We start from the raw sequence: 26,594 nt of genomic DNA, 5'->3' as shown, positions 1-26,594 counted from the left end.
TTCCTTGCATGTTGCGGAATGTGTGCCATCGAAACTGGTTACTGTATTACTCTCTTCCCGCGATATCAACATTTTCTTTCTTTATCTCCGTTGTCAAATGAATAATGAGATCGAAAAACTTTCCATTACTATGCATTTTCTTCTAAAACATTTCGAATATCTCTTTTTCTTTTTTAACAACTGTCAATTTCATTTTGTTAACTATTCTCTACCAACCCCAACTAACCGCAAGTTACCAAATTCGAACATGATGAGAATGTGTCAATCTCGTTTCGACACATGTTTCTCGCCAATTTCCGTATAGTCAGTAGTTAATGTATGTGCCTCTCTTCTACCTGTCGGTCACTCATCCTTCCTATTTTTCTCTACTCCCGGCTACCGTTTACCTCTCTCTCTCTCTCTCTCTCTCTCTCTCTCTCTCTCTCTCTCTCTCTCTCTCTCTCTCTCTCTCTCTCTCTCTCTCTCTCTCTCTCTCTCTCTCTCTCTCTCTCTCTCTCTCTCTCTCTCTCTCTCTCTCTCTCTCTCTCTCTCTCTCTCTCTCTCTCTCTCTCTCTCTCTCTCTCTCTCTCTCTCTCTCTCTCTCTCTCTCTTGTTTTCTCACACTCGCGCAACCTCTCTCATCCTTAATAACAGTATTTGGCGGGGCCCCTTAGAGTAGTTGGCAGCCGGTTGGTGCCTGCCACGATAGGTTATCAGTTCAAATGGCACGCGCCTTTTCTTCTCTCGCTTTTGTTCCCGACGACTGCCCCTCCATCAGCTGATTTTGTCCGCCCCAATTGATAGTGCCAGGACACCTTGGGGCGGAGAGAAAGATGAGAAAAAAAGTCGTCTGATTCTAGGTGTCTGAACCTCGCTCCCTTCTTTACTCACCGCTGGTCCGCTCGTTTTTTTTTGTTATATCTCTTGCTTGGTCATATCGTCTATTTTTCTATCTGTCTTATCATCTGTCCAGTCACCTTGAGTTCAATTCTTAATTCATCAGAGGTCACTCGACTGCTCAATTCGTGTTCACTGAACATCATCACCGTCATGGTATTCTTGTTTCAGACAATGTTGGGTCTGGAAAAGCCACTATCCTCCGACATTTCGTCTTCCTCTACTGACACTTCCGCCATCTCACCGATTAGCGTGAGCAGTATGCCACTATCACCGGACAAGGAAAAGAAAAAGGTGAGTACTCTTCGAGATAACTGTTTGGACTGTCCGAAAAGTAAACATACCGTTTTGAAAGAGAGAGAGAGTGAGGAACAGTTTGCATAGTTGACCAAGCGTATTTGTACAGGCGGGCAAAATTATTAGGACTCGCGCTTCCTACACGAATTTCAAAACAACCTGACACCGGGAAACACCATTTCCTTTTTCTGGCACTTTACTCCAAACAAAAAGGGTAAATATAAAAATAAATATTTTCAGATAAAATTCATCCGCTACAACCCAGACATCCCACAAATCGTCACATCGTTTAAAGGATACCAAAAACTTATGTATCAGGGTTATCGATACAACATTTATCAGGTACCAAAGACCATCCAGTGATGATCATCACGAGTTGTTGTTTTCAGGTTGTTCCAGAAAAGAACTTCAAATCATGGCGATGTGTGTGCGCCAAAAAGATGCCTGATGATGGCCAATGGTGCAAGTGTCGAGCTGAGACGACGAGTGATAACTCAAACGCGTGCACAAAGAATACGCACAATCATCCGCCAAAGCACCGTGTCGCCGAGATCGAATTCATCAAGGTACGAAAGAAAAAAAGAAGAGTATGACTTAACGTAGAGGCAAAGAGCTTGTGTCCTTTACAGTTGGCGCGGTGCCAGATGAGAGCAACGAAATCATAAGGTTGGAAATTGCCACCTGACTCTCTTCTTTTATCTCTTTTTATCTTTTGTTCCAATTGGTTCCTTGGGGCTAAGCTAGAAGTTCAAATTTCAAAAACGTCATGTGCGAATCGTTTGAACCCAATTTCGAAAAAATCATGCCCGTGTACTCCTGAGGGACGTGCCGTCGTATAATCCCAATCTTTCGTAACCTTTGAATGTCACTTCATGGCGCCCGATCGGGAGAGAGGAATACGATCAGCCCTTTTCAAGTACTTTTCGAAACTGTCTATGTACATACAAGTTAAAAGGGCAATCGAATGCGCGGCGATTCCGATTCGGAGCGGAGGATGGTAGCGCCAGGGTGTCCGTGGGTCAGTTGCGAAAACTTGGTCAGGTCAAATAAAACAATTTCGCGCGTGGCACGGCGGCGGCAAAACTTTTGGCCTTCCCGTCCCAGGTGTGTGTCGCAATCCACAGGAGGCGCTTCCGTTGAACCGCAAATAATTCGCAAACATCAGCCCGATCCGCACGCTTTTGCCAAGGTCAAGCCGTGAATGGCAATCGGCAAGCGCCGGGGCCAGGCCGCGCCCTACCACCCGAATCGTTAACCTAGATGCGCCAATTCTTCTTTTATCCTCCGATCTATTGCGCAGTCGAACGATGCCATTCAAATTGTCCGTGGTATGAACTTTTATTGAAATTCGGGAGAGGGCGAGTATTGGGTCGTCGCGGAAGAGGTCAATAGTGACGCAATTCACCGCCGCCACACACGATGAAAAGCAAAATTTGAAATTTGAAAAATCTGTTTGACCTTCTACGGAGATTCCATCAAGCTAAACAAAGTTTCTTTTCAGTCACAACTCATCAATGCTGCCTTCGAAAATCCTGACCACGATGCTGGGGACCTTATCAACCAAGCTTGTATGTATTTGAGCGAAGGAGTCTCATTCGATAACAAAGAAAGCCTGAAAAAGAGCCTAGTATCTGCCAGAAATAAGGAAGGCAAGCCAAGAAAGCCAAAGAGCAAGACGTCCACAAACCCATTGAAAAGAATGAAAATTGAAATTGAGGTGAGGAATAACAATATTTCGTAACAGTACCTGATTTTTTATCTATTCTAGGAGGAAGATGAGAATGTATTCAAAATGCAAAGAATGGACAACGATATCACTGGATTCCTTCCCCTCCTTAATAACTCCATCTCAATGGTTAAAGTAGAATCTCCATTCAGTACGACGCCCACCATCCAGATCCCTCCACCAAATCCTCCACAAATCCATCAACCACAAGAGCACAGCAACTTGCTCCAACCAGCCGCACTCAACGGTTTCAACAACTCGTGGATGGGTGGAATTGAAGATCCGATCGCAATGTTCTGGGCAAACGCAATGCTCAACCCAAGCGGACTAGACGTACTTTCAACGATCGCTGCACTTTCAAAGCATCAGCTACACAGCCAGGGACCAACTCAGGCTGCAACAGCGCCAGCTGCTCCACTCTCTTCAAACCTTTCTGTCAGCAGTTTCACTCCACAGATGCCGAAAGAAGCCTCAATGGCGATTCCACCAACACAGATTCTGAACTTGAAAGACCTGAAACCACTGCCACCACTTGCCGCCATCCAAACAAGCCCGGTGATTCAAGCAGCCAGCCTACTCCGACCGATCCCAATGAAGAATGACATGGGGACACAGACCGTTGAGGTAGCTTAAAGTACCATGTGATCATTGTCTAGTCATTTTTGTTTTTCAGGAAATCAAAGTATCCAGATGCCTGACCTCTGGCTGCGGTTGCCGTGTGATTCGAATTTGCTGCTGCGATGAAGGCAGATGTCGACGAGCCGCCGCGTGTTAATACTGAAATTTGCTGGATACATACCTCGCTGGACGAGAAAGATTCACCAAAAGTTTCCCCTGATTTCAACTCCAACTGCCTTTCATGGGTCTGGTACCCAACACACTTCCGTTGTCATAACCCGCTTTTACCTTTCCAAAACCCCCGTTTAACTAGTCAAGTTTGTTTTATTGTGATTATAACTTATTTATTTATATATATATATATATATATATATATATATATATATATATTAATATTTTTTTTGTTTCCTTTGTTAGTCTTACCACAACGGGCACACGGCCAGCATTCAAAAAAAAATTGTGATACCTGATCCCCCCTCTCGTCACCTCAGTCAATCGTCCCCTTCACTTTTTTTCCAACCCCATCCTCCAGAATTCTCATATTTCCCCACTTGGCTTGTATTTTCCCTTCTCACACACATCTCGATTCGTGTTTGAAATTATAATATATTACTCTCCAAAAACCGGTAAACTACTCCGACCGTTTTAGGTAGGTGCTCCCTCCCTTCCTCTTTCTCACCAAAAACCACTCTCAAACTGTCGATATCCAAATTCAGTCATTAAAGAAAACTCTATTCACAGCTTTTATTGTTTTGGGATAACTACCAATACTTTCTTTCACTTATAGCGGGTTACTTGGTGAAAAATGCTTCTATGTCGTATCCTATGCTTGTATCATCATCCTCCAAAAAATATTATCATAATTAGCCCAGTTTCACTCCTCATCTGTTTTTCAAATTGCACTGTGCAATCTCAAAACGGTACATGTATGATCTTATAATGAAATTTCTATGGTTTTCTGTATTATTCTCTTGTCCAAAGTTATCTGTCAATTTATATCAACCAGATCTGATCAAATAGAAAGATTTTTGCAAAGACTGTCTTTTTTGGGTAGACTAGCAATACACAAACCGATTCGAAAACCGATGAAAAACCATGGTGACCCAGTTTAGACTAAATGCAATGGCCAGGAAGCTTTTCAGATGGCGAACAACGAGAGACCAGTGCCATTTTTCACGTCGCTGACGCCTATTAAAGTTTTGGGGCACGAGAAGGCACTGACCGTCGCGCCGAAAATTCACTTTTATTCAAAATATGGGACACGGAAAGTGAAGTGGTTGATGACCCTCTACCGAAAAACAACAAATCCAAAAAAACTGCCGGGGAAAAAGTTATTAGTGTATCGCATTTCAGTCTAATCTTCAAAAAATCTTTGGAGCGTAATAACCCATATTACGTTCCGAAATTTGAAAAAAGAACAAAGATTCAAAATTTCGATTACTCCCCGGAGGTCAAAACTGGATAATAGTCGCAATTGGCATTCATGATAAATATTCTCTGAAATTTTTTTCTGAAAAATCAAAAATTGTTAAATTCAACGATTTTTCCACAATAACCGTTTCTTGGGATGTGTCTAGATTTTATCTAGATTTCAAACCTTCTATAAATCACAATTTTCAATCTTTTTCATTAGAAAAATGTTCGTATTCTCATTTTAGTCTTCTAAATGATTCCATGTTTTGTTTAAAATTTCAAAATTTTTTTATTGGAGAATCTGAAAATCTAAACAAAAATCTCATTTTCCTAAAAGTATAAGATTCACATTAGAAATTTGACTCTTAACTTGATATTATGTGAATCTGACTCTTTCTTTGCGTTAAAACAACACTTTTTTGAAATCTGAAGCTTGAAAATACTCATCGCGTTTCCTCTAATTGAAGATCTCCCTATACGTGCCCTTTTGGCTTTATTATCTCGGTTTGTATGAGAAATATCAAAACTCTGTCAACTGAAAAAATATTGGTTGAACTCTGGCAAATTTACAAAATTTTGATAACTGTCATAGAAACCGAGATAATTGAGCTCAATGTGCACGTATAAGGTGGGCTTCTTTCAGAGAAAACAGTTATTTTTGCTTCAGAAAATTTTATCCATCACAAACTGAAGAACTGAAGCGGTTACTTGAAGTTTAATGAAAGCTCAAAGTTTCCTATTGTCTCAGAAAGACACAATGATTTTTCATTAAGTTCATTATTCGTCCAATCGTTAGTCCCAACAAAAGTGCTCTTGAAGTTCCAGAAATCTCTTAATCTCGTTTTCTTATGTTCTCGCAATTTTTTTCTTGCCCGACCACTTTTTTTCCAACTGATGATTGAAAGAGCCGCCAGCTGATTGCCAGCTGTTTTCTTGACCCCTTCTCTTGTGAAACTCGAGATGATGATAAGAGAAGTTTTATTTTTGAAAAATATCTCTTCTCTCTTTCTCTCTCTCTTTTGCATCACTCTGAATCAAATTTCCAAGAGAGAAAGGTGGAAAAGATTAACAAATGGGTTTTGAGGTATTGTTAAACTTTTTATTGCAGGTTGTTACAGGAAGGGTCAGAAAAAAACTAGGACAAGTTCTTTTCTTCCCAAACACACCATTTTAGGCACCCGACAAGGAATCTTATCACATTTGTTTCTATACATGAACAACAGAATGTTATTTGTACAAAACACTGATATCATGGGCCATCATGTTGTTGTGTTCGGTGTAATTTACCTATCCCCTCTTTCTATATAACCATTTTAATCAGCTACGCCCTTGGTTGTTTTCAAGGCAAGACTGTTTGGTGGAGGAGACTAAACAACAATCTCGATGTTTGCACATTTTGAGAAAAAAGGGTCATGTCAAAATCCCCCCAGAGACCTTTTCTCCGCCGTTTCAATCTACTTGCGTTATTTTTTCGTTCTGTTTAGCTGCTCCGAGACAAACTAAGGAATAGAGTGTTCTGAACGATTTTTAGAAAACGTTTATCAATTTAGTTAAATGACTTTCTGATGTTTGGAAAACTTAGCTTAATGGATTCGATTTTGTTTATATGATGTTTTCAAGGCAAACAATCTGACGCCTGCATCGTCCTCTCTTAAGCTTTGGTTTCCAAATTTTTCGTTTATTCTCCTTTTTGCTGCATTTTCTCGCCCAAGGCGGAATACACTTGCTGACTTCAGCATGTCTAATGACTTCCTGAGTGCCCCACTGTGTTTTAGTGCAGGACCATTTTGTTTCTCATATTATCTTCTTCTTAACTTCAAGTTGTCCAAATCCAATCGAACAAAAAAGTGCTGAAGCGCGATAAAAACTTTTTTGAAAGTCAAATAAAGCGTTTTCACGAATCGAGAAAGACCGCTATGAAAAAGTGAAATAGGCAAACATTCAAGTCGTGCCGGTCATTTTTCTTCTCCTTCAACTTGATCTTAATGCTTAAAAATCGCTTAATCTCTCTCCAGTGTTTTGTTACAAATAATTTCTAATTTCCAGGTAATGCGACTTATAGTTCTATCTTTGTTATTTACCTCCACACTTGCGTGGTTCTATGGCCGAGACGAGCCGGATCGTTGGAGTGTCGGAGGGGTATAAAGAGAAAAGCGAAACAATCAAAATTGATTGGTTCATTTGCAGGTATGGCCTCTCCCACAGAAAATTATCTACGGCTCCAAGAACCGTACGCTTACTTATGATAAAATCGGAATCGATCTTGGAGACAAGAAGGATTGCGATGTTCTCCTGGCAATGGCGGACAATTATAGTGAGTTCCAGTGTTAATTGATGAAAACCAAAAAAAAAGAATTATTCAGTGAACAAATGGTTGTTTCCATACCCAGTTGAGATGAAAACCGGTGGAACTGAAGATTTCATTATCACAGTCACAGTGAAAGAAGAGTGCCCAGGAGGACCACCAGTTCACGGAGCTAGTGAGGAGTGTATGTTTTACTATAATTGGTTAAAAAACTACAGACCACTATCTGTATTGCAGATCTGTTGCGTGTCAGTGTCTCGGAGGCAGTCATTAACGCACAAACCGTATGGGGAGCACTTCGCGCAATGGAAACATTGAGTCATCTGGTTTTTTATGATCAGAAGTCTCAAGAGGTGAGATAGGGTTACTGTAAAACAGATTATGTGTTAACGTTTGGTATTTTCTTGCCGGTATTACGGGTCAAGAGCACCGGTCAATAAGACATGCAAAAACATATTTTATGTTGGTTTAGGTTGTTTTGACACTCTTCAAGAGTCTGGAGCACTGCTATAAGTGAATGATCACTTTGAAAATGTTAGAGGAACATACCTAGATTGAAAACTTCGCGTTATCCGAATTTTGAAAAATTTTCTAGTTTTTCAGTTGTTTGTGAAAAACACCATTTTTGGCACATTTTGGTACTGAAAACGTGATAAGACATGTGATCCCCAGCAATCAGAAAATAGTTGCAAAGAATTCCATCTAGGTCTGTTTTGTATCCTCCAAAATTTTCAAATTGAACTAAATATTGACAGCCAAGCTCCAGACTCCTGAAAATGATCAAAATGCCCGACTAAACTGACGAATATGGTTTTGTATATCTTATTGACCAGTACTGTATTTCAAATCTTCCAGTATCAAATCCGCACAGCTGAAATCTTTGACAAACCTCGTTTCCCGGTTCGTGGAATTATGATCGACTCCAGCCGTCATTTCTTATCTCTAAACGTTATCAAACGCCAATTAGAGATCATGTCAATGAACAAACTCAATGTTCTCCATTGGCATCTTGTGGACAGTGAGTCCTTCCCGTACACCTCTCAGAAGTTTCCAGAGCTTCATGGAGTGGTTAGTTGTTTCTTAAAATATAACTAGACATGGTCCTTATTGATATTCAGGGTGCCTATTCTCCTCGTCACGTCTACTCTCGAGAGGATATTTCTGAAGTTATTGCATTTGCCAGACTTCGTGGTATTCGTGTCATCCCTGAATTCGATTTACCGGGACACACTTCATCCTGGAAGGGTCGCAAAGGTTTTCTAACCGAATGTTTTGATGAGAAGGGAGAAGAAACATTCTTGCCAAATTTGGTGGATCCAATGAATGATGCCAATTTTGACTTTCTTGCTGTGAGGGAGCTTCAGAAAACTATAAAGATAATGAAAATTTGAATTCAGGAGTTCCTGGAAGAGGTCACTGAAACATTCCCTGATCAGTTTTTGCATCTCGGTGGTGATGAGGTCTCAGATTACATTGTGGAGTGTTGGGTCCGGAATAAAAAAATTCGGAAGTTCATGGATGAGAAGGGATTTGGAAATAATACTGTGCTCCTTGAAAATTATTTCTTCGAAAAGTGATTCTCAAATTGCCTTTTTTCCTCTCCAACTTTAACATATTTTAGACTATTTTCTATTGTGGAAAAACTCAAATTGAAACGCAAACCAATCTTCTGGCAAGAAGTGTTCGACAACAACATTCCCGATCCAAACTCGATTATCCATATTTGGAAGGGAAATACACACGAGGAGATTTATGAGCAGGTGAAGAATATCACATCGAAAAACTTTCCGGTGATTGTGTCCGCATGCTGGTACTTGAACTATATCAAGTACGGCGCCGATTGGAGAGACGAGATTCGTGGAACTGCTCCGTCCAACTCAAGGTGCCTTGAAGATTTTGAATCAGAGAAAAAATGAAATAAATTGCAGATACTACTACTGTGACCCAACCAGTTTCAATGGAACTGATACTCAGAAAAATCTAGTGCTTGGAGGAATAGCTGCGATCTGGGGAGAGTTGGTGGATAACACTAATATTGAAGCTAGATTATGGTGAGTGTTTGTTATGGGTACTGTAAAGGTATTTTTAGTTAGCTCTTGAAGATGTTACATTTTTAGTTCCTCCTACTATTCATTGAATATTTTGCGAGAACTGAATTATTTATCATTACAGTGCAAAATTTTGAACCCTTTGTCTTCATTTTTAAAAAGGACCTCTTCTAGAATTTTTTGCTTTACCAAAGAACTTCCGTTTGACACATTTTTCTTGCATATTTAATTTCTAAAACGTGCCAACTTGCAACTACCATTTCAAGATGTTTGAAACTTTTAGGCCAAGAGCGTCAGCAGCGGCCGAAAGACTTTGGTCACCAGCCGAAAAGACACAAAAAGCCGAAAACGCGTGGCCCCGAATGCACGAACTGCGTTGTAGATTGGTCTCCAGAGGATACCGTATTCAGCCGAACAACAATCCCGACTATTGTCCATTCGAGTTTGATGAGCCTCCAGCGACCAAGTCGGAGCTTTAATAAATGACCCATGTTAAAACCTCTTTAAAGATGCCACAAGTTGTTGCCAACTCAGCTTTTTGTATTTTTTTTTTGAAAATGAATCGCCTGGAAAAATGAAGCTTTTTTGTTAATGAAAACGTAATGGAAGCGCAGTAACCTCGACCTGTTACCAAACATTATTGTTGCTTATCCGGAAGCGGCTTACATTTACCTGCTCATTTAATTCGGAGCAGATGTTTGCGGCATCTTTTAGAGATACGCGCGGTGACAGTTCATATTGTTGCCAATTAAAGGATTGCGGTTGCGTAATCAAAAAAAAGAAGGTTGTACAGGTATTCCCCCCTTTTCCCTGCTCGTTAACCGGTCTTCTCGTGTACCGCTTTTTATTAGGGCAGACGTCAAAAGGTCATTTAGTGAGAAATGAATCTCGGAAAAATACGGTCCACATAATTATCATGCGGAATGTTTCTACAAAGAAGTGGGTTGCGTAATCCAGTCGACTCCGGCTAGCGGGCGGCAAGTGATGATGGTACAAGCGGCAACATCTGGGGGCAACACACACACACACACAGAAACAATCAAATGTTTACGATCCGATAGATCATCACCGTCAACTGATTTCTTCTCTATTTGGCGGTATCTTGGATGACTGAGCATTACGCAAAAGCACAAATGTTTATTGGTTCTTTGTTCTATGGAAACAATAAGGTGTTTCGAAAAACAAAAAGATTTCTCCCCGGCCGGGAATTGAACCCGGGTCTCGCATGTGACAGACGCGGATACTCACCACTATACTACCGAGGACACATTAGCAGAGATAGTAAAGTTTGTTGAAGAATAAGAGATAGGCAGCAGGAGGTGGAAACTGTGTAAATAGAGAAGAAGAGAGGGCGAAGAAAGTGACACAAGACAACAATTGGCAGATTGCTGAGGTATCAGAATTGCAAGGGAAACAAATCTAAAACCTAACAGCGTCATTTATGCCATCATTGTCTTACCAAAAATTTCATAATTACCGAAACCATATGATTCTGTGTATTATGTCCCATAGGCAAAACTGAACTAACCGCATCACACCATGTGAACAAAGTCATGACTCCCAGTTTTTTGATAACTCTCTTTTTGTGGGTGTTAGGAACTCGTGATCATCTTTTGATAACGAAAATTGGCATTTGGCATCGACTTATGGAAAGTTCCAGTTGCCGGAAGTGCATAAAATTCGACTGTTTTGGGGACTTACCATTAGGAATTTAATGGTCTAAAGCAAATATTTAGTGAGGGACGAAACATTTGAATTTCAAAAAGAAACACAGTTCAGAAGTGGAGCTAACCAGAAAAATTGATCATATTGACAGTAATGCATTGAGGGATGTGATTTTTTTTCGATTAGATAATCTCTTGTTTGGTCTTAAGCAGACTAGGGGCACAAGACAAAAAATATTAAGACAATATAAATAAATTTCCGAGAAGCTTTGGTGTTTTCTCTAAAAGAAGCCTACCCAAATCTGCAACGTTAAGCTTAATTATCTCGATTTTTGTGAGAGATCTCTAAAACATGTCAACTGATAACTTATTTAAAATAATATCGCTAAAATTTTATTAGTTAACAAATTTTTGTTGTCTTCTTCAAAACTTGGGATAATTGAGCTCAAAGTTGACGAGTTCGCTGGGCGTCTTTAAAAAAAATAAGGTGACGGGAAAGAAATGATCATATTGACAAAAAGTTTTCGTTTAAAGAATGATTTCCAATGAAAAATCGTAAGACGACATTTTTCCCAAGAGAAAAACGCATTGCTCACAGTTCGACAGTTTTTTTCTGACCGAGGTGTCATCTTAGATGTTCTACTCGATTAACAGGTATGACTGATAGATTGCACTATGGATATTACCTCCACCATTCTTTATATCTTTTGTCTAAAAGTTTACCGTATTCCATCATCTTCTTCCTTTCCAATCTTCACAAATTCAAAATAAAACGTCGTAAACTAAGAAACTGCGCGAAAAGGAAAACCAGAAACAAGGCTCCTTCCCTTGCCCAGCCAATCGACACTTTCCTTCATTAAAAAGATTATTATCTAGATGCGCGGCACGTGTCAATGGTTTTCTCTACCGTAGACCTAGATTTCGAAGTTTTATGGATCTTCGGTACTTGAACAAAAAACTGCTAATGACTCTTTATGTCCTGAAAAAAACTGGCTTGGATTGAGATGCATCAAGATTAAAATTCATGTAAAATTTGAAAAAAAAGTACAAGACGAATTTAATATATTTAAAGTAAAAACGCGAAAGGAGAACATCAGGAAAAAGTGAATTGTAAAAGCTATAAGTGAGAATTATGAAAATAAGGGAATTAAAAAACACAGGAATCATTTGAAAAAAAAATAGAAGGATGACACGTAACCCATATATCAAATTGGAACAAATTTAACAAAAATCATTTTTTGTTCTTGACATTTTCAGGTTTCGCATCCGTCTTGAGAATCTGGGCCAGGCATTCGATGTACTTTTGGGCCATCTGCAGAGTTTCGAATTTTGACAGCTTCTTTCCCGAATCGATTTCCGGAAGCACTTCTCGTAGCTGCAAATTGAAATCGTATGAATTGTGAATTAGAAGGAAGACACGAAGCTCATAAATTGATGAAATTGCATGGCGAAATTGAGTGAGGTAAACATTAAATTACTTGTATAGGGGAGAGAAGAGGGATAACATCTGTTACCAGATATGTCCTTCATGTCATAGAGGCTTGCACCTCCTACAATATACCCTCCCGTTATGATTTCGAATTTTAAATTTGCTATTAATGTCAAACGATTTGTCCTCATTCTCTTTTTTAAGCATTGAACTTAAATCAGTCACACTGATAATGGCTCAGAAAAAAAAACCCCAAGAATTGAACTACTCAGGAGCTAAAATTCTAGCGATCAAATTTTCTCTAATTCCCAGAACATACCTCATCATAAGCGACGTTCAGGGTGTTCATTCTCCTGCGTTCCCGTTCGTTGGCAGCACTTCTTCTCTGACGGAGCAATTGTGGAGATGGCGTCTTGTAGCGGCGGCACTTTTTCTTTTCATCCTTTCCTCCGGCGGTGCTGTAATACCTGAAAAATAAATTCTTATAAATTGTACCTCTAAATTCTTAAACTTACGAAAGACTTTCTGGGTAATGAGGCGAGTCCAAAGAAGAGAAATTAGGGCTTTGAAGAGGAGTGGTCATAGTAGATGGAATAGAACCAACAGTTTGGTACATGAGAGCCGCTTGATGGCACTGTGGCATGTACATTTGATATTGTTCCCAGGACATGATGATCCACGAGCGACAAACAACACTGAAATAGAAATGAGTGACTATCTAATGTCCTGGTCCGAGAAAACAAGGAGGAAGACGATACCAAATAAGCTCCGCCCATCCGCCCGCCTTTCTACAGTACTCCTTGAGAGTGGTGCGTGGCGGGAGAAAAGGAGGCAGTGTGTGATTAATTATCTGCCACGGTATAAGGCCAAGAGCGTGTAAGAAGCGTTACAGATTTGGAGAAACGAAACGGTTTGGCTATATTTTTGAATAATGTTTAGGTTGGGTACAAGGAGAACTGGGAAGTGAAAATAATCGAAAACTATCTGGGTGACGATGTAGGAATATTTAAAACTGAAAACTCAGAATCAAAATATTATGATAAACTGGAAAGTGTGTGTGTGTGTGTGTGTGTGTGTGTGTGTGTGTGTGTGTTTATTACTGACAAAGGATTGTTTTTACAGCAATCCAGAAAGTTACAATACAAAACTTTGTATCTTGTTTTCAAAAATTGATAATTATGAAACATTTTATTTTTATAGTAACCCTGTTTTTGGGATAATTTTCCAGAGTTGTATCTTGTTGAAAAACATATTTTTGTTTTCGATCATCACATGGAATGGGGTACTATCAAAAATTCTATATACCGTATTTGCTTTAATGAAATCACACTTTGTTTGCGCACTTTGAGCTCAATTATCTCATTTTGCATAAAATATACCGGCAATATGTCAACTGATAAAATGTAGGTGATATTGAAACGAAAATTTTATCAGTTGACTAATTTTTGATATCGCTAACAGAAAATGAAATAAATTAGTTTAAAGTGTGAGCATAGGGATATGAACTAACATAACTAAATCTTTTCTTGCAACAATCGAGTCTATTTAACAGTCAATTGAACGAAATTCGTTTTTAGTCTTTTTAGAAAAAAAAAACCTGTTATTTTTTCAGAATCTGAAAATGTTAGCTAATTTCTTCCAATCCTTCAAAATGAATTTGAATTTGAAACATTATTTAACTCCTGTTTTGTCAAACAGAAGTTCATCCACACCGTCAACTTTGAGCTCAATTATCTTGATTCATGTAAAAATATCAAAAATTTGCCAACTGATGCATTATTGGTGATATCATGATGAATCGTTTATCAGTTTACAAATATTTGACATCTTTAGCATGAATCTAAATAATTATACTTTTATGTTCGGTTGGCTTAGAGTAAATACGTAAGCTGATTGTTAGAAAATTAGAAATTCCCAGAAAATTTATAATTTGTTCAACTACTGATAGTTCGAAACAAGTTACGAATCATTTTTCATTAAATTTTATAACGAACCGTTCCATACACAAGCAACTAAATGTGTCTCAAAAAATATCACACCTCATTAGTTCCGCCATTTGGGATGACATGAAAAAAGTTTTTTCTCAACGATATGTTTGCTCACATGTTATTTTAAGAACAAATGTTTCTAGCTGTGATCACATCAAAAAACAGTGTTGGTACTTTTTTCGGTGCTAATGCGTATAATTAGTATGAAGTGCGAAATCTGTTACCTAACTTCATGAAACTCCCAGCAGGAGGTTGACACCCAGATAACAGGTTAATTAGAAGCTCGAATGAATGAACAATCCGGGCATTACGCAAGCTGCGCGTAGAAATCATTTTCATGTCATGGCTCTCATTATTGTTATGACTAGAGGCGGTGGCGCAATACTTGTTGTTGATGAGATAAGGGGTTAGAATAATACGAGTATTGAGATAATTGCCCTGGAAGGTAATTGTGAGAAAAGAGTTAAGACTGCAAGTGAGAAAGAGAAATAGAAAATTGTTCGAAATGAAACTGAAAATTGAAAAAGATATATTCCACCTTTAGTTCCATTTTTTGTCATAAAAATGAAAAATCAAAATCCATTAATAAAAACGTTGTTGCCAAATTGGTGTGAAATGAAAGAGAGTGAGCGGAAGATCTTGTCAAGACAAGTCTCTAATCGGGTGGCGGCGTTTGGTGTGAACTTGGCGCGGCGCATCCTTTTATCTAAAGTGAGGCGCACGCCGACTCGCAACTGTATAATTGTACCGTATCCGTTTAAGCAATTAGAGAGAAGGAAGTATGATGAAGCATCGGTAACATGAAACACTTTTTGATGAGAGGCTTACCTTTCAACAAAATTGTTTGCTCGTTTTCCTCTTTCTTTGAAGTAAAGTTTTTCCGTCTTTTCTAAACTTGACCACATGTTCTGAATTCCTCTCAATGACCTTCTCTTGCTCATGCCCATTTGAGGTGACAGGGGAGATGAGTGAAAATGGGAATCAAGATAAAAATCTGAATCTGACATCAACCCACCGTATGAATAATTGTTTTCAACAACAGGTGGCATAATTGACAGGCACCACGTTTACTCACTTTGTGGGAGCTTTTTTTAGGCTGCTATGAATCGACACCAGGTTTTATTGGTAGGAGAGTGATGGAAAATGGAAAATTTATGAGTAATAAAAATTTTATCGAGTAGCAGATCAAGCTTCCGGTTTATCGTATTACTTGTATACTAAAATTTTTCAAAATAGAATTCAAGTTTCAGTTTCAGTTTTTTTCTTTTTTTTTTGGATAATGACAATTGAAACATATTCTATAAAGTTTACTTCCGGTTTAAGACACATTCTCTGAGAGAATTGAGATTGGGTCAACAGGCGATGGCAATGGAAAAATTCAAAATGGTCGTAGAAGTCTGAGATTGTATGTGGTGGGTATAGGGGCTACTCTAACAATGGATGTTTTCAGAAACCGCTTGAGAATTTCTTGAAAATTGGTACACATATACTATCGGACATGGCGAATAACGAAATAAATTTTTTTCGCGCCTCTCGGTACCTATAAGTGAAAAAAATGCGTCTGAAATTATGACCCTGAAAACACCTCTCTTTCACGCGTTATTTCTCCCCATTTCTTATACAAATTGTGAAATCAGCGAAAAACAGATAAGTGTGGTGTGGTGGTGAAGAAGGAAAGATAGTAAACTGACTAGGGTTAGGTTCGATCCCTCTGTCCCGAAAATTTTTTTGTTTTTTTTTCTGAACACTCTGGAGCTATCAAAATGTGGTAAAATCTTTGAAAAAAAATTTCGAAAAAAGAATCATTTGTCCATATATTTTGAGAGAAAAATTTATTTCTGACTTATTTCAAAAAATACCAAGAAATACTTTCCGAAAACTTCTTGAAGCACTGCTGGAAAACCTTATCTAGTGGAAATGTCAGTCGAAATCCCCTGATTTCATCACATTGGGTGTGGAACAGTGATAAATCTGTCAGAAAGTTTGTAAAGCAGTGTTTTCACAATATTTAAGTGCTACTGGGTGATTTTCGAAGGACTACGATCTATTTAAATTTTGGAAGAAATCACTTATTTGGGATTTCGAGATAAATATATGCTACCTAATCTTGTGAAAAGACTTATTTTATCATTTCTATGCGTTTAGAATTCATTTTAGCACATTAAAAAATTTTCGAAAAATTGTAAAATTTGCCAAAAAATTTGCCTCATGGCAACTGTTTTCCAAAAAATGTTTTTTTGAAAAATGAGAAAACTCTGTCAGATTGTAGAGGAACTTCTAAAATTACAATTCACACTCAAAAGATACCAAAAAACTCTTATTAACCCTTTCAAAAATTCACTCGAAAATTGAGAAATTAGTACTGAAATCTAGAATTGAGAATTTCGTACCCTCCAATTGGTTTGTATTTCAGTAAGCCAATAACTTTTTTTTTAATGAACTCAAAAATCTCAAAAACTTCTGAAGTTTTTGAACCGGAATTAGAAAAACATCCTTTACTAAATGCATTGTTTCGTAGTCCACTCACAACAACGGTAAATAGGCGAATAAAAGGTCACCCAATTTGTTCACTTTGAGCTTTTATATAGCGGTTCTTGTGGGAAATATCAAAAAGTGGTCAACTAATTGAATGATTATCATACAATTAGTAATTTTCCGTCAGTTGATCACTTTTTGATATCTCAATCAGAAACTTAGATGTATGAGCTCAAAGTTTGCAAATAAAGTCGGTTTCAATTAGAGTGTTTACGGTACTTAGATTTCGAAAAACCTGAAGTCTTGCATGAAATTTGAAAAGTGATTGTGGACATTTCAGAATCTTTTTAGTTTCATAAAAAAAAAGTTTTTCAATCATCACCTTTTTTAATGTTCATAGTTTTGCTAATCCACTAGATTCTCTTTGTTTTCCATTTTTGTAGTCAAATTTAGTGTCACTCCTCGTCGATTTCTGAAGCTGTCACACGGCATCGTAATTTCCCTACATTTTTCAGCATATTTTTAAGAATTTGTTTCGTGACTGGCTTGATTGATTGACGTTACCCGTATTCCCATGTGAAATTTATTTTTCCCAAAATCTAATGTGAAATTTGGCTGCTAAGCAACCGCCAATGGCCTGAACTTGTGTAGAGCGCGAACTAAAATACAGAAAAAAAACAGGAAATGGAAGGCGTGTGGGAAGAAATGCCATCAAGTCTTAAGAATTACGAAAGGAAGAGATTCTGTGTGTCACAAACCAATTGTTACAAGAAGAAAAAACAAGTAGAGAGAACGTTTTGAAATGTTGAAAAGGAATGGAATGTATTTAGATGGACGATGTGTTTGCTCCTTCATCAGCATCGGAATAATCTCCAACAAAGGAAGCGCCGGCCCAACCCGAATGGCTTGAATCTGATTCTCCATAATACACAATTTTCGTTGAGTCGCCGGCACACCGCTTGGCAACTTGCTTGGCGAACCAATCTTTCATCGGCTCTGGATGCTCCAATGGCTCCATGAACTGACGAACCGGACGAATCAACCCGTCTTGGTACTCGTCTGTAAGAAGTTTGTCGTAGTTGGCTGGTTCTATCCATGAAAGATCCTCATCCTCAATCAGAGCAAGCTCGAATCCTGGAAGCTGCCCGTGTGGGTTGTTCTGGAAAAAAGTTAAAGTTTGAACAGTGAGGTGACTCTACCTCCACGGCGATGCATTCCAAAAGGCTCTCCATGCAGCGCAGGAAGATTTTGTGCTCAAACTTTTTGTCTTGCGCCTGCGGCTTGAATCCCGAGAAGAACACCTCCATGCCCTGCAATCAAAAAATATCTATTTGTTCGGACAATACAAAAGTTTTACCATTTTATGCTCTGCAATCTTAAATACAAGCTCGGTGTAGACCGCGCATAGTACTTGCGATTGGCTAGCACAGCTTTCCAGAACCAACTCCTGGTATTTAAAATTCTCTGGGTACGTTTTTAATCCCAGAACCGCGAATGCCATCTCGATGTATCTGGCGACGAATTTTGACATTGAATGCTCTGGAGTGACCTGATGAGCGCTAACAAAGTAGATTTGGACCTCTTCGTTTTTGCGAGCCGCATTCATTGGCTTGTCGATAACCACCAGGTGCCTGGAAGTTCCTTATTTTTCTACCAATTCTACTCTGTGATCTACCAGGCAAATGCGTAGTTAATTGGAACCACAAGCACATCCTTCTGCACCACGTTGTAATCATCAACGCCGTTGAATAGAATATTGTGGTCTTCCACAAACTGAATTGAATTTTTAATTTTCAATTTCAAAGCTTATTGCGCCTACGTTTTCTTTTTTCCGCAATTCTGGAACTCCAAATTGATTGTGGTACAGCCGATCGAAAAGATAAGTGCTGTAGACATGCACACTCCTAAATTGTCTTCTTTTATTTGGAAAAACAATTATTTTAACTAACTCGTTGATGTATTTGTGAGTAAGAATCTTGTTGAAGAAGTTGGTGACGTGTCGGTTTGAGTTTGGCACTGACACCGGTGTGAGCTTAGCAATCTTTCCGCAGATTGTATGCTCACGCTAAAAAATTTCTATTCAAAAGCCTAGATAAATGTAACCTACATCATCTAATCGCTTCTCGACAAATCCAGCAGTTGGAGTTTCTTTTCGAACTGAAAATTCGAGAATTTTCCGTTTTTTTTCTAGGTTACAGGTCTCTTACGTTTGTTTAAATACACCACAGAAGCCTGATGGTTTCCAACAAATGTGATTGGGTAGGCCATGATGACACAAGCCAAGGGACGGAACACCTAGAGTAAGAAATTTTATTGGAGGTTTAAGAGAGATGAAGAATAAGAAAAGAGATATGAGAAGAAAGAAAATGATACGAAAGAGCTCAAATACTTGCATAATAGGAAGTAAAGAAGGAAAATTAGAGGCTAGTATAGTGGATGAAAAAAAGAAATGAGAGCTCCGAAGGTCCCTCGAGGCAGATGCGGCGCCGGTTGCTACAGGTTACAAAGAGCAGTTTTCGGAAACTTCACGTCTCCATAGATGCTGAGAGAGCATCCACGTCAAGTGTTGGTGTGGAACGAGAGAAAGTGAATCTGGGACGCCTAAAGGATGAAAAAGAAAAAGAGAAAAAGCCGAAGAAGAAGCAGAAGAAGAAGCAGAAAAATGAATGTGGAAGAGAAAGAAGAGTAGATATCGCGACGGGAAATGGGCGGTCGTTAATCTTGGACGACTTACCGAGCAGCGCAGAATGGAGGGTCCTTGAAGACGCGAGAAGTCTGGATCGATCGGTGGCGCGAGGAGAAAGAGGCAAAAAAGGCTGAGTTCTCTTTCACACACACTAACGCAACTAACAATTATGTTGGTTGAAAATTTGGGGGTGTGAGATTGAAGTCTTTCTGACATAAAAATAGTTGTTTCTACTGGGAAAGAATATCTGAAGAAAGAAATGCAAAAGAAACGAAAATCAAAACATTTTTTCAGGTGCTTACGAAATAGTCCTAAACTGCAAAACGTAAAGAATCGGGTGGCCTCGATAAATTTTCCAAAACTGTTCCGTATTCGCCCGGAACAATTACCGTCCCCGTTTTTCGAATGTGTTGAGGAAGCTTATAGAGAAACGACACATGTTTTTCGACAGCTGCGAAAATACAGAAAAACCCCTAACTATAAAAATTGTTCGCTGAGGAAAAATTTTGCTGGAGAAGCAGTCGGGAAAGTTTCGAAATTTTGTTTTGAAATATTTTTGCAGAAGGTTTACCTGAAGACCCTCCACATATCATCTTGTTGTCCAGGCGAAACGTGAGAAAACATAAACTCGCCGGGTGAGCGAATGGTGTAGACAGGAAAATTGTTACAATTAGGACTTCGGACCCTCTTCAAAAATGATGAAATCTTTAGAGAGAAAGATGCCTGTCATCATCCATTATTATTGTTCATCTGCCAACTAATTAATTCTGTGCCTCCAGCAAATTTCATAAGAATCCAAACGAAAGGAGAGGAAAAGAAAGATGAGAAAGAAAATTCTCAAAGAATTCTTCTTCGTGCCCGGTCATCTCGTATGCGGCCGCAGTTCAACTATGGATCGATATATTCCTAAAAAAGTACTCGTTTTCCTCGTTCCATTCGTTTTTCTCCTAAAATCGTCCGTCCTCAACATCTTCCTCTCTTCTTTTTCCCTTCAACCTTACCTTCTCGCTGAAGAGACGCAGACAGTGTGCGCTCGCGCTCGCGCACTCTCTTCACTCTAACTGTGCGTAGGGTCTCGACACGCTTTGCCGACCAGCGAGTGATTGTTGTTCTCTGCCCCGCTGTGCGTTTTGTTTATTTTATTGTTTTTTAAACTTGTTTTCGGCTCAAAATCTGGAAAATTTTGCACGATATGCTCAAAAATAAATTCGCTATGATCTAAAACCTAGAATTACATAAAATTCGTTGAATTTATCGTTTGAAAACCGTTTTCTTGCTCATTGCTAATGGAAAATCAATACAATTAAATTTCAGCAATGGCGGAGGTTGCCCATCACAACATTCCTGCAGTCGACATGATCAACGCTACGTCGCGTCTTCAACTGGAAGCCGCAGAGGTGAGATTTATCGATTGTTCGCCATCAACAACCTTTATTTCTTCCAGGTTCGTAGCAACAAGCCAAACTGGGGATCGTATTTCCGCTCTAAGATGATTCAAGAGGACGACTACACCCTTGTCACTAGCTACGAGAATGCCAAGGTATTTTTCGCCCATTTATTCCAGAAAGTTAGTCCAATTTCTTTGCAGTCAAAGGACGAGCGCGACCAGGTCATTGCTGCCAACGACGCAAATGGACAACTTGCCAAGACCATGGCCAACTTGATCACCCAAGTCGCCAAGGATCAAAATGTGCGATATGTGCTCACCCTGTTCGACGACATGCTTCAGGAGGATAAATCCAGAGTTGAGATTTTTCACAAGGCCGCCCACCGTCAGAAGCGCACCGCGTTTTCCCAATACCTCGGAATCCTGCAGCGGCAGGACAATTTCATTGTTAATCAGGTATTGAAACAGTTGAAATTTGTCAGCAAACGTTTTCGCTTCCAGATGAGCTCCATCATTGCTAAACTTGCTTGCTTCGGTGTCACCCGTATGGAGGGACAAGATCTTCAGTACTATTTTTCCTTCCTCAAGGAGCAGCTTAAGAATTCAACGGTAAAGATAAGAGAGACCGTAACATCAGCCGAACGTAGCTTTTCAGACGAACGAATACATGAACACCACTGCTCGTTGTCTCCAAATGATGCTCCGCCATGACGAGTACCGCCACGAGTTTGTCGTCACGGACGGAGTTCAGACTCTGGTAACAGCGCTTAACGGGAAGACGAATTTCCAACTCCAGTACCAACTCATCTTCTCTGTCTGGTGCCTCACCTTCAACGCCGACATCGCCAAGAAAACTCCATCGCTTGGGGTCATCACTGCACTTGGAGACATCCTTTCAGAGTCGACAAAGGAAAAAGTCATTCGAATTATTCTGGCATCCTTTGTCAACATTCTCAACAAGGTCGAGGAGCGTGAGATTAAGCGAGAGGCTGCCCTTCAAATGGTTCAGTGCAAGACTCTCAAGACTTTAGAATTAATGGATGCCAAGAAGTACGACGATCCAGATCTCGAGGATGACGTGAAGTTCCTGACTGAGGAATTAACCCTCTCCGTACATGACTTGAGCTCCTACGATGAATATTACAGTGAAGTGAGTTTTATTTCATGTGTGCAGAGAATAGTATCAAACTTTCAGGTCCGCTCCGGCCGTCTCACATGGTCTCCAGTTCATAAATCCGAAAAGTTCTGGCGTGAGAACGCTGCCAAATTCAATGACAAGCAGTATGAAGTGGTCAAGATTCTCATCAAACTTCTCGAATCAAGCTCAGACCCACTGATTCTTTGCGTGGCATCACACGATATTGGAGAGTATGTTCGTCATTACCCAAGAGGAAAAACGTAAGAATTAGATTATAGTGTGGTGTAAGTGAATCTAGATCATTTTTCAGAGTTGTCGAGCAGCAACAAGGAAAGGCTGCAGTGATGCGATTGCTGACAGCTGAGGATCCAAATGTCCGCTACCATGCCCTTCTTGCCGTGCAGAAACTTATGGTTCACAATTGGGAGTATCTCGGAAAACAATTAGACAGTGATGCTCAAGGAGACGGTGTAGCCGCCAAGTAACTCTCCCCAGATTCTGCTCCGTCATTTGTGTATAATTTTGTGTATTGATACTGAAACTGAAACAAAAATGTCACCTTTGAGTGACGCCGTTCCATTTTGTACGTTTTTCTAGCACACTAACATTCCTTTAATTCGCGCCACCTCAGCCTCACTTCATTGTTTCTAGTGATATTTATAGCCTAGTCTCACCCCAACTAGCGTTTTTCTATTATTTTTATAATTCACTTTGCAATTTGCCACTAATTCTTCTAGTGATGAATTTTTTCTTTCTTTCATCGTTCTCACTTCTTTGCAATTTCATAATTTCTGCTCTATATAAAGTGATTTTTCCTAGCATTTGGGAGGGAACACTATTTTTGACCACCAGTTTTCCAACTGATGTCGATAAAACATTTTCAGGTGAGGACAATTGAGATTCGGGGTAGCAGAAGAAAACAAGTTGAAAATATCTTCAAAAAATATAAAGAAATTTCAAATAACTCTAATATCGGTGTTGACCAACATGTTGTTATAATGAAGCACGTAGCACGAAGTACTGCAGTAAGTTTCAAAAATCAACTGAAAATTCAAGAAAAAAATTTGAGTTTTATTAAAAACTCAAGAAAGAAACATTCAAAGAAACATTGATACGCTTTTTTCTGTTGAGTAGTCAATGGTGCATTTGTAAATCATTTTCACCAGGATCCTGTCAAATGCTTTTGATGATTTTTGAGTCATTAGAACACACTGGCCAATTGAGAACTGAGCTTCATGAACTTGATGGTGCAATAACAGATTCCAAAATTTGAAGCACTCAAGCAACAAGTAAAACTTATCGAACGGTTCAGATCACCGGAAACGTAACGGAAGAATATTCCTTACCGATGTAGCTGGTTTTTATTATTCTTTCTTTTTTCTGGAATTTTTAGATGATTTTTCAAAACTATCGGCAATTAAACTGGTTTTCATCAGAATAACATTATTTTGAACATTGTGTTTTTCCAGAAGTTTTTTTCTGGGAAAAATTATTCAAAAACCGGATTTCGGACAGAATGCAACAAAACTTTAAACAAAACAAACGATTTCTATAGATTTTTGTAAAATTTCGGATTACGATAAATTCACAAATTCCGATAAAATGCTTATTGTAATGTGGAAAAATTGTCACCACTATGATATTCACAAGCTTGAGATTTTGGAGTGACACGGACAAGTCCTTATTTTCGTGATTAATGAAAAATTCATATCTCGTCGTGTAATGATCGCTACCATACCGGAAAAATTACTATCTGGTGGGCCCGTCTTTCGAAATTAAAAAAAATACAAATATTTCATCAACATGTCAGATTTCATTGTGAGAAAGGGGGTTTTTCAAGAGAATCTGTTTTTGCAAACTTTCTGAAATGAATATTTTTGTTCTTTTCATTGCTCGCAAAAATTTTCTGAAAATACTCCAAAGAATTACTGAAAATACGGGCCGAGCGAAGAAAAATTTGAAAAATAGCCTCGTCCGGCCAGTTGCGATGCCTACTGTAATCATCAATACGATGTCTGTGTAAATATTTTTTTCGCTTTTTTGCATTGTAGTAAAATAACTCAATTGAAATTTCACAAATAGATTTAACATCACTATTTGATGTGTTGAATTTCAAGTATGCTTACGACTTTGATATCCGGATGAGTGAAATCTCAATATCAATACTGTGAATCTTACGTATTGTGTAAGAAGAAAAACTCGGTTGTCATGAGAAAACAGTTTCGAGTGAGTAGCCTTTTTTCAGAACATAACGATAGACAGTATTTTTTTCGGAAAAAGATAATCTTTGACTTGTATTCGTGGGATTATATAGAGGATTTTATGATTGCATGATATGACAATTATGACATGGTAAGAAATCGGATCTGACATCATAGGAACTTCTTTAAATAGAAAAAATCTGCAATTTTCCGTCGTTTTTTTTTCAAAATCTCATTCTCATTCACACTTTGATGACTTCCAGTCCACCAAATTGCTTGTTTTTCCGTATCATTTATTTCGTCCATCTTTTAACAACGTCTACTCTGGAAACACTTCGATTAAGAATGAAAATTTCTCTTCTTAGTGTTCTTCTTCTCTGTTCTCTGACATCATATTTTTCTTACGAACCACCAAATCCCCGCTATTATGTGCCTCCCTGTTCTCCACCAACTGCTGCACCACTACACAGCCGATCTCTAGACCATAGAGAATCAACCGATCGATGTTCCTATCCTCAACCAGCACACAGTCGCTCATTGCATCCTTTCCCCCCAACAGTTTCATGGCCGAGAATACTCAAATACATAGTGCGCCTCGGCCACGAAAACCTCTGCGATAGGCGCACTATTTCTCGACAGTTCAATCTTTGATTCTCCGTCTCTCACTGTTGCCATCGGTTTTTGGTCTCTGTCGACACTCGCCCCAACCGAAGGTTTTTGAGGACTTTCGCGGTGTTTTTCTGCTCTAAATTGTCGAAAATCGCTGATTTTTCAACGTAAGAATGTTTTGAACGTGTTTTGTTTGGCCATAACTTTCATTTTGCTCCCCAACATAGACAATTATCACGTTTTCTTGCAGGATTTTGCTTTATTTCTCTCTCCGGCTCGTTTTTATTCAAGAATTTCATTTCAGATGAGCTCCATCATCGAGAAACCACATGAGGATATTCATCAGCTGATCGCCACTTTGAAGGAGCAGATCCAAAAGAACAGTGTGAGTTTTTTCTCAAATCTGAAATATTCTTGAAAAGCCCGTAGAAAATGAGAAATCTTTCAGGGGACCGACGCTGTGAACGCGACTGTCCGCCACATCCAAACTTTGCTCCGTGAGGACAAATACAGACATGAGTTTGTCAAGGCTGATGGAGTCCAAACCATCGTGACCGCCCTCACCGGATCCACCAACTTCCAGCTGCAATACCAGCTCATCTTCGCTCTCTGGTGCCTCACATTCAACGCCAGCATTGCTCAGAAAGCACCATCCTTTGGAGTCATTCAAGTCTTGGGAGACATCCTTTCCGAGTCCACCAAGGAAAAGGTGATCAGAATCATTCTCGCAACCTTCGCCAACATCTTGAACAAAATTGATGATAGCGAGATCAAGAGACAAGCTGCTCTTCAAATGGTCCAATGCAAGACTCTCAAGACCTTGGAGCTCATTGAATCCAAGAAGTTTGACGATCCAGATCTTGAGGATGATGTGAAGTTCCTTACTGAAGAGCTGACCCTCTCCGTTCACGACTTGAGCTCCTACGATGAATACTACAGTGAGGTAGGATCCGTTGGCGATGTAAAAACCATTATCAAATGTATCTCAGGTCCGCACTGGTCGTCTCACCTGGTCTCCAGTCCACAAATCCGAGAAATTCTGGCGCGAGAATGCTGCTCGGCTCAATGAGAAGCAATTCGAAGTTGTGAAGATCCTTATCAAGCTTCTCGAGAACAGCAAGGACCCTACCATCCTCTGTGTGGCTGCTCATGACATCGGAGAGTACGTTCGTCACTACCCAAGAGGAAAAACGTAAGCGGATGGAATCTAGAGACCATAGAAAGCAAGAAAATTTCAGCGTCATTGAGCAATACCAAGGAAAGACGGCTGTTATGCGTTTGTTAAGTGCTGAAGACCCAAATGTCCGTTACCATGCTCTGCTTGCAGTCCAGAAGCTTATGGTTCACAACTGGGAATACCTCGGAAAACAATTGGACACTGATGCTCAGGGAGACGGTGTGGCCGCCAAGTAAATCCGATTCAATATCTCTATGAAATTTCTTCCGCAACTTATTCCCATCAATCCATCGTCAACATTCCCACTGACTTTGCCCTATTTTGTACTTTTTATGCTTCCTTTCTGACAAAAAATGTGTTTTCTTGTCATCACAAATGCGTCCCGATTATTGTTTCATGTGATATTCTACTTATGTAACTGTGATGTCTTACTCACCCGTGATTTAGCGAACCCAATACTGAATTTGAAAAGATGAATTCTTTAGATAATTTGGTGATATTTTATTATTTCGATGAGAAGAAAAACGTGGAATCGATTTCTGCGAAAATAATGATTT

General features: G+C 39.2%; 6 protein-coding genes and 1 non-coding gene across 7 annotated transcripts; 4 read left to right on the top strand and 3 right to left on the bottom strand.

The window, feature by feature from the left end:
• Nucleotides 1-1,050: 1,050 nt before the first annotated feature.
• Nucleotides 1,051-3,674, top strand: Cbr-peb-1 (the record flags this gene model as incomplete). The annotated part of the gene is made up of 6 exons (XM_002644239.1): nt 1,051-1,170; nt 1,414-1,515; nt 1,563-1,739; nt 2,675-2,890; nt 2,942-3,523; nt 3,573-3,674. 6 exons carry the CDS (start codon nt 1,051-1,053, stop codon nt 3,672-3,674), a joined length of 1,299 nt encoding a protein of 432 aa, XP_002644285.1.
• Nucleotides 3,675-6,979: 3,305 nt separating this feature from the next.
• Cbr-hex-1 lies at nt 6,980-9,762 on the top strand (the record flags this gene model as incomplete). Its single annotated transcript, XM_002644238.2, has 10 exons — nt 6,980-7,069; nt 7,118-7,244; nt 7,294-7,419; nt 7,473-7,588; nt 8,091-8,303; nt 8,354-8,584; nt 8,633-8,808; nt 8,857-9,117; nt 9,164-9,286; nt 9,567-9,762. The coding sequence occupies 10 exons, from the start codon at nt 6,980-6,982 to the stop codon at nt 9,760-9,762; spliced, it is 1,659 nt and encodes a 552-aa protein (XP_002644284.2).
• Nucleotides 9,763-10,476: 714 nt separating this feature from the next.
• Nucleotides 10,477-10,548, bottom strand: CBG28610. The gene has a single exon. It is a non-coding gene (tRNA).
• Nucleotides 10,549-12,178: 1,630 nt separating this feature from the next.
• Cbr-lin-32 lies at nt 12,179-13,046 on the bottom strand (the record flags this gene model as incomplete). Its single annotated transcript, XM_002644237.2, has 3 exons — nt 12,179-12,322; nt 12,696-12,843; nt 12,892-13,046. 3 exons carry the CDS (start codon nt 13,044-13,046, stop codon nt 12,179-12,181), a joined length of 447 nt encoding a protein of 148 aa, XP_002644283.2.
• A 4,619-nt stretch (nt 13,047-17,665) lies between these two features.
• Nucleotides 17,666-19,107, bottom strand: CBG27616 (the record flags this gene model as incomplete). The annotated part of the gene is made up of 8 exons (XM_045239412.1): nt 17,666-17,998; nt 18,039-18,149; nt 18,197-18,470; nt 18,515-18,612; nt 18,659-18,743; nt 18,789-18,904; nt 18,947-18,996; nt 19,047-19,107. The coding sequence occupies 8 exons, from the start codon at nt 19,105-19,107 to the stop codon at nt 17,666-17,668; spliced, it is 1,128 nt and encodes a 375-aa protein (XP_045099456.1).
• A 1,734-nt stretch (nt 19,108-20,841) lies between these two features.
• Cbr-vha-15 lies at nt 20,842-22,535 on the top strand (the record flags this gene model as incomplete). Its single annotated transcript, XM_002644236.1, has 7 exons — nt 20,842-20,922; nt 20,970-21,065; nt 21,114-21,368; nt 21,414-21,521; nt 21,568-22,062; nt 22,108-22,310; nt 22,361-22,535. The coding sequence occupies 7 exons, from the start codon at nt 20,842-20,844 to the stop codon at nt 22,533-22,535; spliced, it is 1,413 nt and encodes a 470-aa protein (XP_002644282.1).
• Nucleotides 22,536-25,164: 2,629 nt separating this feature from the next.
• CBG14054 lies at nt 25,165-26,273 on the top strand (the record flags this gene model as incomplete). The annotated part of the gene is made up of 4 exons (XM_002644235.2): nt 25,165-25,245; nt 25,309-25,803; nt 25,850-26,052; nt 26,099-26,273. The coding sequence occupies 4 exons, from the start codon at nt 25,165-25,167 to the stop codon at nt 26,271-26,273; spliced, it is 954 nt and encodes a 317-aa protein (XP_002644281.2).
• Between the last annotated feature and the right edge of the window lie 321 nt (nt 26,274-26,594).

The sequence above is a fragment of the Caenorhabditis briggsae genome (genome assembly GCF_000004555.2).
Source record: "Caenorhabditis briggsae complete genome, chrX, whole genome shotgun sequence".
NCBI lineage: Eukaryota > Metazoa > Nematoda > Chromadorea > Rhabditida > Rhabditidae > Caenorhabditis > Caenorhabditis briggsae.
Note: the sequence above shows the minus strand (reverse complement) of the source record. Positions and strands in the feature narration are given on the sequence as shown.